This window comes from Bos grunniens, chromosome 4 (genome assembly GCF_055505025.1).
Source record: "Bos grunniens cultivar Pamir isolate PY7600 chromosome 4, Bosgru_T2T1.0, whole genome shotgun sequence".
NCBI classification, from domain to species: Eukaryota; Metazoa; Chordata; class Mammalia; order Artiodactyla; family Bovidae; genus Bos; species Bos grunniens.
Genome location: NC_141168.1, coordinates 33,705,230 through 33,719,138, shown reverse-complemented (window position 1 = coordinate 33,719,138; position 13,909 = coordinate 33,705,230). Strand labels below are relative to the sequence as shown.

Here is a 13,909-nt window from a genome sequence, read left to right as displayed (position 1 = left end):
CCAGGTTAGGAGATAGACTGATGCACTTGAATCGCTGAGTGAATAATACAGCATCCGGAAAGTTCTTAGACACAGACAATCAAAGTGTGGGAGTTCAGACAAGAGAATAGCTAACAGGGGCTGGAGTGGTCAGGACAAGCTGCAGTCACAAGAGGAGACCTTGAGAAAAGTATCGTTTTAGCAAAGAAAAGAAAGGCATCATGTTTTCTCTTGGTGTCCTCCACAGTGTCAGGGAGATGCAAAAAGCACTCCTCTTTTACACAAGGAGTTCAGGATGAAAGGGAAAAACTTCAAATTCAACAAATACAACTTCTACTGCCTGAAAACAACTTCTTGCTTTCCCTGAGTTCTCATCACCATTTATGTCTTTATGCAGCTAATATTTGCTGGGGACTTAAGACATGCCTGACAATCTGCTGTTAAGCAGAGTGTAATCTATATGACCTCACAGAGCCCGACTGCAAGAACCCTGCAAGGCTGGTATGATTATGACAGGGAACCCAAAGCTCAGAGAGATGAAATGATGGTTTGAGTACTGACCAGCCAGCAAATGGCAGAGCTAGAGCACCATGCCAGGCCCTGTGGCATCAGGCTCCCTGCTCTTTCTATTGCACATATTGCTCTCCACTGACCTCCTTGTTATAATCTTTATCTGGCCATATAATCTTCATATGGCTTCCTGATAATAAGCATTTTGCATGACTGTAGCAAGAATTCTTCTTGCATTCATATGTAAGTTTATACCAAGCGTGGGTCAGTCTCTGATCCACACAGCAGCTGGTGGAAGGGGCTGTTGACATACAACAGGAGATCGGCAGTGGTGTAGAAAAGGATGTGTGCCTGGTAGAACCTCAGACTGGGGCCCAAACCTTCATGATTTGTAGACCTGAAGAACTAGATGGAAACTTAGAGCCCACCATCAAGACACTGATGCCCAGTTGACCTTTACAATTGCATGGTCTTTGGTGACACTTAGGAATATCAGCACTTGGACCAGAACCTAGGGGTCCTGTTTCATATCCTGAAACATGTGAATGTGTCTTTCCAGAATCAACATAAAGTGTCCTGCTTGCTCTGTTATGTTTTAAGTTCAGCTCTGGTCCTCTGGTCATTAAATCAGTTCACCTCAATTTCAGCTGCACATTAGCTGAATCATTTGGGAGGTTTTTAAAGATCCCCAAGCCCAGGCAAATCAGATCTCTGGGGAAGGTAGCCCAGACATCTGTATTTTTAAAGTGCCTTGGCAATTCCAGTTTGTAGGCAAGGCTGGGAGCCACACTCATCATAGGTATAGAACCTAGTGGTTGATAATAACATTCACCCTAAGAAATTCTTTCAATTTACTTTTTTCACACGAAATACATTTAGATCACAGATACACTGAGAACTTATAATACTGCTGCCAGAATAATCTTTTTTAAGACCCACGTCTGATCACATAATTTATCACTCCCTGTAGAGGTAGGACTAGCATGAGGTGAGTGAGGTGCTTGGGGCAAAAAACATAAAGAGGAACCCTTGGTCCAGTTATATTTGTTCCCAACTGTGAGTCTTTCCTTACAGTCAAGAGCAGAAAGTAACAAAGCAGATCAATGTGATTTGGACACTGGCAATCCCTGGTGGCTCAGATGGTAAAGAATCTGGTTGCAATGCAGGAGACCTGGGTTCGATCCCTGGGTTGGGAAGATCCCCTGGAGAAGAGAATGGCTACCCACTCCAGCATTCTGGCCTGGAGAGCTCCATGGACAGAGGAGCCTGGGAAGCTACAGTCCATGCCAGGCTATAGTCCATGGGGTCACAAAGAGTTGGACACAACTGAGCAACTTTCACTAATGCCAACTGCCATCTCTAACTGAGGCTGAGTTAGCACTTCTTATGCTTGTTTCTATCTTGGAAACCTCATCAGTTCATTCACTCATTTGTGTCCAGCTCTTTGCAACCCCATGAACTGCAGCACGCCAGGCCTTCCTGTCCATCACCAACTCCAGCAGTTTACCCAAACTCATGTCCATTGAGTCAGTAATAACATCTAACCATCGCATCCTTTGTCATTCCCTCTCCTCCTGCCTTCAATCTTTCCCAACATCAGGGTCTTTTCAAATGAGTCAGGTCTTTGCATCAGGTGGCCAGAATATTGGAGTTTCAACTTCAACACCAATCCTTCCAATGAACACTCAGGACTGATTTCCTTTAGGATGGACTGGTTGGATCTCCTTGCAGTCCAAGGGACTCTCAAGAGTCTTCTCCAACACCACAGTTCAAAAGCATCAATTCTTCAGTGCTCAGCTTTCTTTATAGTCCAACTCTCACATCCATACATGACTACTGGAAAAACCATACCCTTGACTAGACAGACCTTTGTTGAAAAAGTAATGTTTCTGCTTTTTAATATGCAGTCTAGGTTGGTTATAACTTTCCTTCCAAGGAGTAAGCATCTATTAATTTCATGGCTGCAGTCACCATCTATGGTGATTTTGGAGCCCCCAAAAATAAAGTCTGACACTGTTTCCACTGTTTCCCCATCTATTTGTATGAAGTGATGGGACCGGATGCCATGATCTTAGTTTTCTGAATGTTGAGCTTTAAGCCAACTTCAGTATTCAGTATTTAAGCCACTTCAGTATTCTTGCCTTGAGAACCCCATGAACAGTATGAAAAGGTAACCTTATAGTGTTGTTGTAAGAATTGGATGAAATTGACACTCAGCACAGTCATGAGTGGCAGTGTCTCTGCCAGGCTGGCACCTTCTTAACCCTCAAAGCTGAGTACGTCTCTTCCTGCTAATTTTCCTCTCCCCAACCTCCTCACCAAAATGAAGTCAATTCCTCTTTCATCTGCATCACTGTGACATGTTAGCATACTTTGGAACTTTTATCATTGAATTATACCAATTTTTCCAGTGTCTGCCTTTCCTGCCATGAAGCTATCTGGTAAAAGAGAGGGTAAAAAGGCTTAGACCTGGATTTGAATCCCAGCTAAATGGCTGTGAACATTCTCTTTGAGCCACAGTTTCCTTATAGTAAAATGATGAAAATAATACTAAACTCAGAGAGCTCTTACATTCTGCCACACAGTAGCTGGGAAAGAAATGTTAGTTTCTTTCCCTCACCCACCAAATTCTCCATCCCAAGAGCCACCCCATTCCAGTCATGAGTTCTCTGAGATCAGGAACTTCATTCAGCATGATAACCTTTAGTGCCTTGGCCCAAGTCTAGCACATAACAGGGACTCAGTAAACATTTGTCATGCTGAAATAAACTGCAAGATGACCAGCAGATACACAGGCAGAGAAGCCGAGTGTTTAAACTGCAGAAACAACTTGCAAGAAGGCAGAGGAAAGAATGAGCTTTGCTGGGGATGGTGGGGAGAGCACACTGAAAAGAACAGAAAATACACGCCGGGAAACACTGCAGAAGGAGGAAAGGAGGACAAGCAGCACAGCCAGCACTGAAGGGCCTTGGAATCAGGGAAAAGGATTTTGGATTTTTTAGGCAGTTATTTTGGGTTTATCTCTCTAAAGCTTTATGACCCTCCCTCACCTTTCCATTGAGCAGGTAGGTAGCGGGCTGCATTATGTTCATCAGAACTCCCACTGGACTCCAGCTAAATTTGTATCTCAAAGGATTGTCTGAACATTCAGGAGCTGGAAGGCCACCGCAGTAGGAAACATAAGATTCAATCTGTAAAATAAAGAATCAGCAATAAGATAGAATAATCTATCCAAATAATTAAGTACAATGACACAAATAAAGTAAACTTGTTAGAGTTTCTCCTTTCTTAAAGTTACAAAGGCTTTCAAAAATACATCCTTAAAGCCAAACATCACTTAAGTCCATTATATTTATATATATATATTTTTTTAATCCTCTAGATACAGTGACTATCATTTTGCTCTATTAAAACTCCAACTGTTAGTTCAATTCTGCTTGATCATTGCCTCCTTTTAATTCAAATTATATATTTGATTATAATTTGGTTATGTGTGCATAATTATTCACGCTGATTCATATGTTAATATAAAATATGGCTAATTATATGATACAGTTTAATTAATTAGAATTTTTATTTGATTATAATCTATTTTAGGTTATATATAATCTGACTCATCACACTTTATGTCCAATAGCTCCTTCTTATGTATAAAAGATACTTTATATACCAACAGATTGATAATATTATAAAGAATTTTTCTCACTTTTAAAAGTCAAACCATACTACAGAATTTTCAAAGCAGTCTAAAGATCAAAAAACAAAATATTTTTTGCTATAATTAATGTCAAAGAGTATTCTGCTGATGTTTTCCTTTAGAAGTTTCATGGTTTCTGGTCTTACACTTAGGTCTCTAGTCTATTTTGGATGAAGTAGCAGTCTAAGTCTTTTATCAAACCAAAATATTATAATAGCATCTATTTCTCTAAAAATTTATGTGAAGACTTGGACTGTTTTTAACCACACAAATATTTCTGCAGTTTCAAAATTATACTTGAAATTTCTAGTCACAGTATGAGTTAGAATGCAGCAGCTTTTTCTCAAAATAGACTAAAGACCCAAGTGTGAAACCAGAAACCATGAAACTCCTAAAGGAAACACAGGCAGAACACTCTTTGACACAAATTAGAGAGAGAGAGAGAGAGAGAGAGAGAGAGAGAGATATTTGGATCCATCTGCCAGTGCAAAGGAAATAAAAGCAAAAATAAACAAATGAGACCTAATTAAAATTTAAAGCTTTTGCACAGTAGAGAAAACCATTGACAAAACAAATGACAACCTACTGCATGGGAGAAAGTATTTGTAAATGATATGACTAATAACACGTTAATACTTAAAATATATAAACAGCTCATTCAACCTAACATCAAAAAAAACAAACAACCTGATTTAAAAATGGGCAGAAGGCCTGAACAGGCATTTTTCCAAAGAGGAAATGCAGACGGCCAACAGGCACATGGAAAGATGCTCAACATTGCTAATCATCAGGGAAATGCAAATTAAATCACAATCAGAAATATCACCTCACACATGTCAGAGTAACTATCATCAGTAAGAACAGAAATAACAAACGCTGGAGAGGATGTGAAGAAAAGGGAACCGTATACACTATTGGTGGGAAAGTATATTGGTACAGCTGCTGTGGAAAACAGCATGGATATTTCTCAAAAAACTAAAAATAGAATTACCATATTACATACCATATGTATCACTCCTGGGTATATATCTGAAAAAAATACTAATTTAAAAAGATGCATGCATCCTAATGTTCATCACAGCATTATTTATAGTTGCCAAGATACAGAAGCACCTAAGTGTCCATCAGCAGATGAATGGATAAAGAAGATGGGGTATATGTATACAATGGAATACTACTCAGTGATAAAAACAATTAAATCTTGCCATTTGCAACAACATGGATGGACTGGTAGGGTATGATGCTAAGTGAAATAAGCAGACAGAGAAAGACTGCATGGTATCATTTATATGTGGAATCTAAAAAAAATCAGCAAATATAACAAAAAAGCAGCGGAGTCACAGATAAAAGAGAACCAACCAGTGGTTACCAGTGGGGAAAGGGAAGCGGGGAGGTGCAGTAGAGGGGCAGGGTATTAAGAGGCACAAACTATTACACATAAATAATGCATAGCACTGTTTATTGGATCACCATTGGTTTCATAATGTAAATACTATATATTGAACAAATTAAATGTCAAATTTTTTATTACCATAGTTCATATTACTAGTGGGGTTTTCAGGGGTTTAGAGATTTTTTTTTTTTTTGGTTAATATTCAGTGCAAAAGTACTAGATGGTGTATAACTCTAGAGTTGAGTTTTAAGGGATTCCCTAATATGTATACTATCTTTTTATCTGAAGTAATAAACTATGATCTTGAAAGTGCCTGAAAAAAAAAAGCTATAAGGAAATATTGTACAACAGAGGGAACATAGCCAACATTTTATAATAATTATAAGTGGAATATAACCTTTAAAAAATATAGCAGTTTCTTTAATCAAAATTGTAGAAAAATTATTTCCATACACAAAAATCTAGACCTCTTAATAATTTCCTAAATGGAACTTTGGATGTCAGTTGGGCTCACCGTGGCTCCCACTTCTTTGGCCTTATCTATTGTTTCCATTGCCAACATATGATCAAGACCAGGGTCCAATCCCAATTCACCAATGACTGTGATGCCAGCATCTTCCACACTAAAAGAGGTAGAAAGAGAAAGAAGGAAACTTCGGATAGAAAAATTTTAAAATTCCATGGAGCTGCTGAAAACTGACTGACACTTACCTCTTTTCTAATTCTTTTAGCGCTGGGGTGATGTAGCTTGCAGTGATCATGTTAACTTTGCTTGCGATGCATGCCTTGGCCACAAGAGGATGCAATACATAAGGCAATAAGCTTAAAAACAGAGGGAGAAACTGATCAGAAACTTTCTTTTCCAACTCTCCTTCCAAAACACCTTGACTTGCACTGAAGTGAAGACATCACGTTGATAATTCTCTCAGAGATGATCAATTACTCCCTGAAGACTATAGAATAAATTCATCCTATTTTTGTATTTAAAACTCTTCTCAATATGATCTTCAGTTCACCTTTCCATTTTTCCTCCCTATATCTCCTTTATAAACTATAGAAGCTGTTATAATTCTCCACTCACAGCCTTTACTTTTCCATTTCTTAAACTTTACTTTCACTATATCTTCCACTTAAAATTGTCCCTCACCTGTCCACTCCCATCCAGGTCAAACCTTCCTTAAAGAAAAGTCTGAAAAGATACATCCTCCAGGAAACTTTCCCAGATTTTCCCAAATCCAGATCTTCCTCTGTATGCACTCAGCTATGCCTTTATAACATTTAATAGAATTTATTTTACTTATCCTTATATTTCTATGATTTTCTGTCTTGAGTTCCCTAGTAAAAGATAAGGTTGCTATTCTTTTTACCTCCAAGTATTCCAAATGGCTGTCATTAAACTAAGGTAATCCATACTACTACTACTACTAAGTTGCTTCAGTCGTGTCCAACTCTAGGCGACCCCAGCAGCTCACCAGGCTCCGCCATCCCTGGGATTCTCCAGGCAAGAACACTGGAGTGGGTTGCCATTTCCTTCTCCAATGCATGAAAGTGAAAAGTGAAAGTGAAGTCACCTAGTCATGTCCGACTCTTAGCTACCCCATGGACTTCAGCCTTCCAGGCTCCTCCATCCATGGGATTTTCCAGGCAAGAGTACTGGAGTGGGTTGCCATTGCCTTCTCTGAAGGTAATCCATCAGATCAGATCAGATCAGTCGCTCAGTCGTGTCCGACTCTTTGAGACCCCATTAATCGAAGCACACCAGGCCTCCCTGTCCATCACTAACTCCCGGAGTTCACTCAGACTCACATGCATCGAGTCAGTGATGCCATCCAGCCATCTCATCTTCTGTGGTCCCCTTCTCCTCTTGCCCCCAATCCCTCCCAGCATCAGAGTCTTTTCCAATGAGTCAACTCTTCGCATGAGGTGGCCAAAGTACTGGAGTTTCAGCTTCAGCATCATTCCTTCCAAAGAAATCCCAGGGCTGATCTCCTTCAGAATGGACTGGTTGGATCTCCTTGCAGTCCAAGGGACTCTCAAGAGTCTTCTCCAACACCACAGTTCAAAAACATCAATTCTTCAGCACTCAGCTTTCACAGTCCAACTCTCACATCCATACATGACCACTGGAAAAACCATAGCCTTGACTAGATGAACCTTTGTTGGCAAAGTAATGTCTCTGCTTTTTAATATGCTATCTAGGTTGGTCATAACTTTCCTTCCAAGGAGTAAGCGTCTTTTAATTTCATGGCTGTAGTCACCATCTGCAGTGATTTTGGAGCCCAGAAAAATAAAGTCTGACACTGTTTCCACTGTTTCCCCATCTATTTGCCATGAAGTGATGGGACCGGATGCCATGATCTTTGTTTTCTGAATGTTGAGCTTTAAGCCAACTTTTTCACTCTCCACTTTCAATTTCATCAAGAGGCTTTTGAGTTCCTCTTCACTTTCTGCCATAAGGGTGGTGTCATCTGCATATCTGAGGTTATTGATATTTCTCCCAGCAATCTTGATTCCAGCTTGTGTTTCTTCCAGTCCAGTGTTTCTCATGATGTACTCTGCATATATGTTACATTAAAAAGGAGAGTCTAGGCAAAGCCAGAGAAGAAGGCGATGGCAACCCACTCCGGTCCTCTTGCCTGGAAAATCCCATGGACGGAGGAGCCTGGGAGGCTGCAGTCCATGGGGTCACTAAGAGTCGGACACGACTGAGCGACTTCACTTTCACTTTTCACTTTCATGCATTGGAGAAGGAAATGGCAACCCACTCCAGTGTTCTTGCCTGGAGAATCCCAGGGACCGCAGAGCCCGGCGGGCTTCTGTCTATGGGGTTGCACAGAGTCAGACACAACTGAAGCGACTTAGCATCAGCAGCAGCAGCAAGCAAGGCCAGAGGAGGAAATGAGTTTTAAGGGTATTAATTGTTGTAAAAGCTATCAAAACAGCTAAAAGTTTATGCATGCGTGCTACGTTGCTTCAGTTGTGTCCGACTCCTTTCGACGCTATGGACTGTAGCCCACCAGGCTCCTTTGTCCATAGGACTCTCCAGGCAAGAATGCTGGAGTATGATGTTTGGCAGAAATCAACAAAATTTTGTAAAGCAATTATCCTTCAATTTGAAAAATAGATAAATTAAAAAAAAAAAAAAGAATGCTGGAGTGGGTTGCCATGCCCTCCTCCAGGGGATCTTCCACACCCAGGGATGACACCCGCATTTCTTATGTCTCCTGCATTGGCAGGTGGGTTCTTTACCACCTAAGAAGCCCTAAAAATCTATATGGTGAGCAAAAACTGAAACTGTACTCAAAACTCAACTTTAAGTTTTCTAAGCATCTCGCTCAGATATTTTACTTTGGTGCTGGGACTACACAATCACAAAAAAATGACTTTTCACAAATATTGATATATATTAGTATATTCATATTCTGCTGCTGCTGCTGCTAAGTCACTTCAGTCGTGTCCGACTCTGTGCGACCCCATAGACGGCAGCTCACCAGGCTTCCCCGTCCCTGGGATTCTCCAGGCAAGAACACTGGAGTGGGTTGCCATTTCCTTCTCCAATGCAGGAAAGTGAAAAGTGAAAGTGAAGTTGCTCAGTCATGTCCGACTCTTAGCCACCCCATGGACTGCAGCCTCCCAGGCTCCTCCGTCCATGGGATTTTCCAGGCAAGAGTACTGGAGTGGGGTGCCATTGCCTTCTCCATTCATATTCTATCCAAGGACTAATAAGCATCCTATCAGTCACATAACAATAAGTTCTACTAGCTTATTACCTATTTGGTAAAGCTATCTACACAGTATAATGAAAATATAAATACAAACTTATAAACATTATTATAGTGTATTGCTGTTCTTGTTACATTCATTGTTTATTTCAGATTTTCTGTATTTCACATAAAATCAGACAATAAAATCACCTCTTAGGCACTTATCTCTCCTCAGGTTAACAGAACAGAGTACTGTTACTTAGATTTATTACCATGCAGAACAGAATTATGTACATATCTTGCCAATGACAATATGAAAACTCTTTATCTCTGTATTTCAGTTTTTTTAATCAAAAATAATTGTTACTGATATAGTAGCCCTTCAAAAGCCAATGTACCAAATATCTGCAAAACTCTGTTGGAAAAGTATTAACAGAAAATGTTCCATGGCATCATCTTAAAGGTTAAGTGAAGATTTTTTTTTTTGGTCACATTCTTCACAATGAAAACTTGCCTGATCAAAATTTTATCAAGATCTAAGAAAAGTTTTGGCATTATCAGCACTAATCTAATAACAAGCTGAGAACTAGAATGATAGGACTTTGGTGGTGCCTATATAAGACAAAGGGATTAGAATTCATAATTCGTTATGTATGTAAGAGAGCATCTATTCACTAGCACATAACTCAATCCAAATAGTTGGAAATGCCACCACTTGTGCAAACATAGACAAAATATAAATCTAATTCTCAAAGTAATATATCAAACTCAATTATGACTTTTCATTAGCTCATTAAAAACTAAAATTGCAAAATACAACCATGAGAATTTGACATATTATTACAAAATCTTGTGAAACATTCTCCATACATTTTACTTTGATAGCCCCTAACATTTTACATCGAAACATTCTTTCTCCAAATTAAAAAATAAAAAGGTATTTAAGAAACACTACAGGATAGCAATGTTTAACAGCATTTCCACTATTCAGCATAGAAACTCAATCAACTAAGAAAAATTAAATATAAAACAGATTTTGCTAATGTTAAATCTTATTAAAGGTCACAAGTTCAATGAATTTTAAAATTTATACCTATTAGCTTATTGTCTGTGTCCAGGATTTTGTCATATTTTGCTTTCAATTTTGTTCAAAATGTGTTTTATTATCTTTTCTTTTTTTAATCAAACAACAATTTTATATTTAGGTACCTATGTGTGGCAAAACAAATTCTCTTTATCAGTAGGCTACAATATTCCATTTTGAATAAGGGCTTGCTTTCATAATCATATCCTGAAAGACAAGGTCTATTGGTTATTAATAAATTTTTACTGAAAAAGAATTAAAGCACATTAAATTTTTATAAATTGAATAATGTTTTTGAGTGTTCAAAGTGATCCTATATGAAGACATAATGTGAAAGTTCCACTTAGAATTACCTTTCATTGTGTCTGTTTTCTAAGCCCCCCTATCTTTTTTAAGGAGGACATCATAGAACTTCTCCCAAAGATATCATTTGAGTTGGAACTATGAAAGTGATATAGTTATGAAAGAGCAGCTTAAGTTCCTTCTGTCTTCTAGGAAAAAAATATATTCTAGGAATAAACAGCTTATTCTCATCACTTTGGTAATTTCAAAATGAAGTATCTAATATCCGTAGCCCTATATCTAGAAGTTAGATCTGTATTTGTATTAGATAGTAATAAATTATATATTTCAAGGTCTGTTTCTCCGTTAAGGCTAAAAATGGTCACAGGGCTAAAGAATCTACTCACTCTAATTTAAGCTTTGTAAGTCCAAAGGTTAAAATAGCCACCAAAATATGACTCATGAGTGCCTCATGACCCAGCAATTCCACTTCTAGGTAAATATCCAACAGAAATGCATATATATGGTAACCAAAAGACAAGGACTAAAGTGTTCATAGCAGCACAATTCATAATAGCCAAATTCTGGGAACAACCTAAACATCCATCACCAGTCAAATGGATAATTATAGTATATTCACATAATGGAACATTACACAGCAAAGAGAATAAACTACAGTTACAGACAACACCACAGAGGACTCTCACAGTCACAATACTGAATGAAAGAAGGCAGCCACAAAAGGGGGCACACTGAAAGATTTTGATGGTACAGAATGAAAAGTAGCAGAAATGCATCTCTATGTTAGAAGCCAGGACAGTGCTTACCCTTGAAGGATGGGACTAGTAATAAATAGAGGCACAAGGAGAGCTTCTTGGCTGCTATTATATTCTGTTTCTGATGTGAGTGACGGTTACATGATGTGTTCACTTTGTGAACATTTATTAAACTACCTAGCTCTGATTTATGCACTTTCCCAGATGCACACTTCAATTTAAAAGTTTACTGAGAGAAGAGAAAAGGAGAAGAGACAGGAAGGAAGGATAGGGGGAGAAGGGGAAAGGAGAAGACAGAAGAGGAGAGAAACTAAAAAATAACAACGAAACATATGTCAATCATTTCTTGCTACATACTAACCTGATGACAAGATCCTGTGTTGCCACCAAGGAGCTCAACTTCTCTTCTTGTTTACCAACATGCAGGCTAACAGGATTAATATTATATTTCTTGCCTAATTGTTCAATTTGATTCTTCATGTCAGAACCTGTTTCAAGAATTAAAAAGTCCAAGCTTTAGATTTCCTTTCAATAATCAGAGAGTAAAACACACTTTAACACCTCCAAAAAAATTTTTTTTGAAGTTTAGAAACAAGACTGTGATTTAAAATTCACAGAGTAACATGTTTTGAAATCAGTTTTACTTCTTCTTCTTTAAAAATCGGGGCTTATTTACCTACTGTTATTTCAATACTGTCATCTCTCAACAGGTATTCCAATACAGGCTCAGAAACATAACCAGATCCAAGAACCAAGACCTTTTTCTTGGTGCCCATTGAAAGTGACTGAGCATGTTCCCTATAAATAAAAGGAGGGGAGAAAATATTAACAAAAAAAGTTTTAAATAAAACATTGCTGTCCCCAAACCAAACTAAAACTTAGACTGTGAAGCAGGAGGCAGTCCGGAGGCGGTCCTAAGGTGGCGGAGGAATAGGACGTGGAGACCACTTTCTGCCCCACAAATTCATCAAAAGAACATTTGAATGCTGAGTAAATTCCACAAAACAACTTCTGAATGCCATCAGAGGACATCAAGCACCCAGAAACGCAGCCCATTGTCTTCAAAAGGAGGTAGGAAAAAATATAAATGATAAAAAGAGAGACAAAAAAGGTAGGGACGGAGATCCGTCCTGGGAAGGGAGTCTTAAAAAAGAGAGAAGTTTCCAAACACCAGGAAACACTCTCACTGGTGAGTCTGTGGTGAGCCTTGGAACCACAGAGGGCAACATAACCAGGAGGAAAAATAGATAAATAATTAAAACCCACAGATTATGTGTCCAACAGTAACTCCAGAGAAGTTACTGCTCTTCTCCAGCAGAGAAGCAGTGCAGATGCCCGCATCCGCCACTAGCAAGTGGGGGCTGGGCAGGGAGGTGCGGGCTGCATTGCTTAGAGTAAGGACTGGGCCTGAATGCCCCAAGGGCAATCTGAGGGAACTAACTTGAGATAGCAAACCAGACTGTGGGATAGCTAATCCGGGAAAAGCCCTAACCTAAGACACTGTCAGGCCCGCTCACAGAACAAAGGACTGAGCAGAGCTAGCCGGCTGCGGACCGGCCCATCCCCCACTGGAGACAGGCAGGCAAGGGCAGCCAGAGCCAGAAGGGGGCAATTGCGGCCCCAGAGAGGCATCATTTACCAAACTGCAAGCAGTCTTCGTTGCTAATCAAGACTTCTTGGGATTCTGGACAGTCGACATTCACCTGAGAAGGTGCACCAGTTGTACACCCAGAAAACCGAACGGCAGGGACAGGAGAGGCAATAAGTCACAGCAACCGCACTCGCCAAACACCTGTTCACCTGAGCTGCTCGGACCTGGGAAGGGCACAAAACTCAGGCCCAACCACGTCTGCGCCTTTGAGGACTACCCGAGTTCCTGAACCTGAGCAGCTTAGACCTGGGAAGTGCATACAACCCAGGGCCAGCCTCAGACAGTTCCCGGCAGAGCAACCTAGAGCCTAAGCAGTGTAGACAGGGAAAGCATAGACACCGTGAGTGGGGGCAGACCCAGTGTGGCCGAGACTGGAAGAGCACTCCCCACACATACCAGTGTTATTTGTTTGCAGCATCCCTCCCTCCCCACAGCACCACTGAACAAGTGAGCCTAAAAAAGTGTCTACCACCGCCCCCTTGTGTCAGGGCGGAAATTAAACACTGAAGAGACCAGCAAACAGAAGAAGCTAAATCAGAGGGAACCACCTTGGAAGTGACAGATGGAGAAGTCTTGAGGCTATTGTAAGAATAAGACTGAAAACCAGAGGCAGGAGGGTTAAGTCCAAATCCTGAGAACACCAGACAACTCCTGACTCCAGGGAACATTAATCAATAGGAGCTCATCAAATGCCTCCATACCTACACTGAAACCAAGCACCACCCAAGGGCCAACAAGAGCAAGACATACCACACAAATTCTCCAGCAACACAGGAACCTAGCCCTGAGCTTCAATATACAGGCTGCCCAAAGTCACTCCAAACCCATTGACA

At 39.9% G+C, this 13,909-nt stretch overlaps 1 protein-coding gene across 15 annotated transcripts in view; it reads right to left on the bottom strand.

The window, feature by feature from the left end:
- The window catches only part of AASS (aminoadipate-semialdehyde synthase), an 82,519-nt gene that overhangs the window by 23,378 nt on the left and 45,232 nt on the right, over window positions 1-13,909 (bottom strand). For all 15 annotated transcript variants that reach the window (XM_086395884.1, XM_086395879.1, XM_086395886.1 and 12 more), the window contains 5 exons: window positions 12,102-12,223; window positions 11,787-11,913; window positions 6,291-6,401; window positions 6,094-6,202; window positions 3,540-3,680 (listed from right to left, as the gene is read on the bottom strand). In XM_086395884.1, the coding sequence (XP_086252010.1) occupies window positions 3,540-3,680; window positions 6,094-6,202; window positions 6,291-6,401; window positions 11,787-11,913; window positions 12,102-12,223 (610 nt within the window). The remainder of the gene's footprint in view (window positions 1-3,539; window positions 3,681-6,093; window positions 6,203-6,290; window positions 6,402-11,786; window positions 11,914-12,101; window positions 12,224-13,909) is intronic.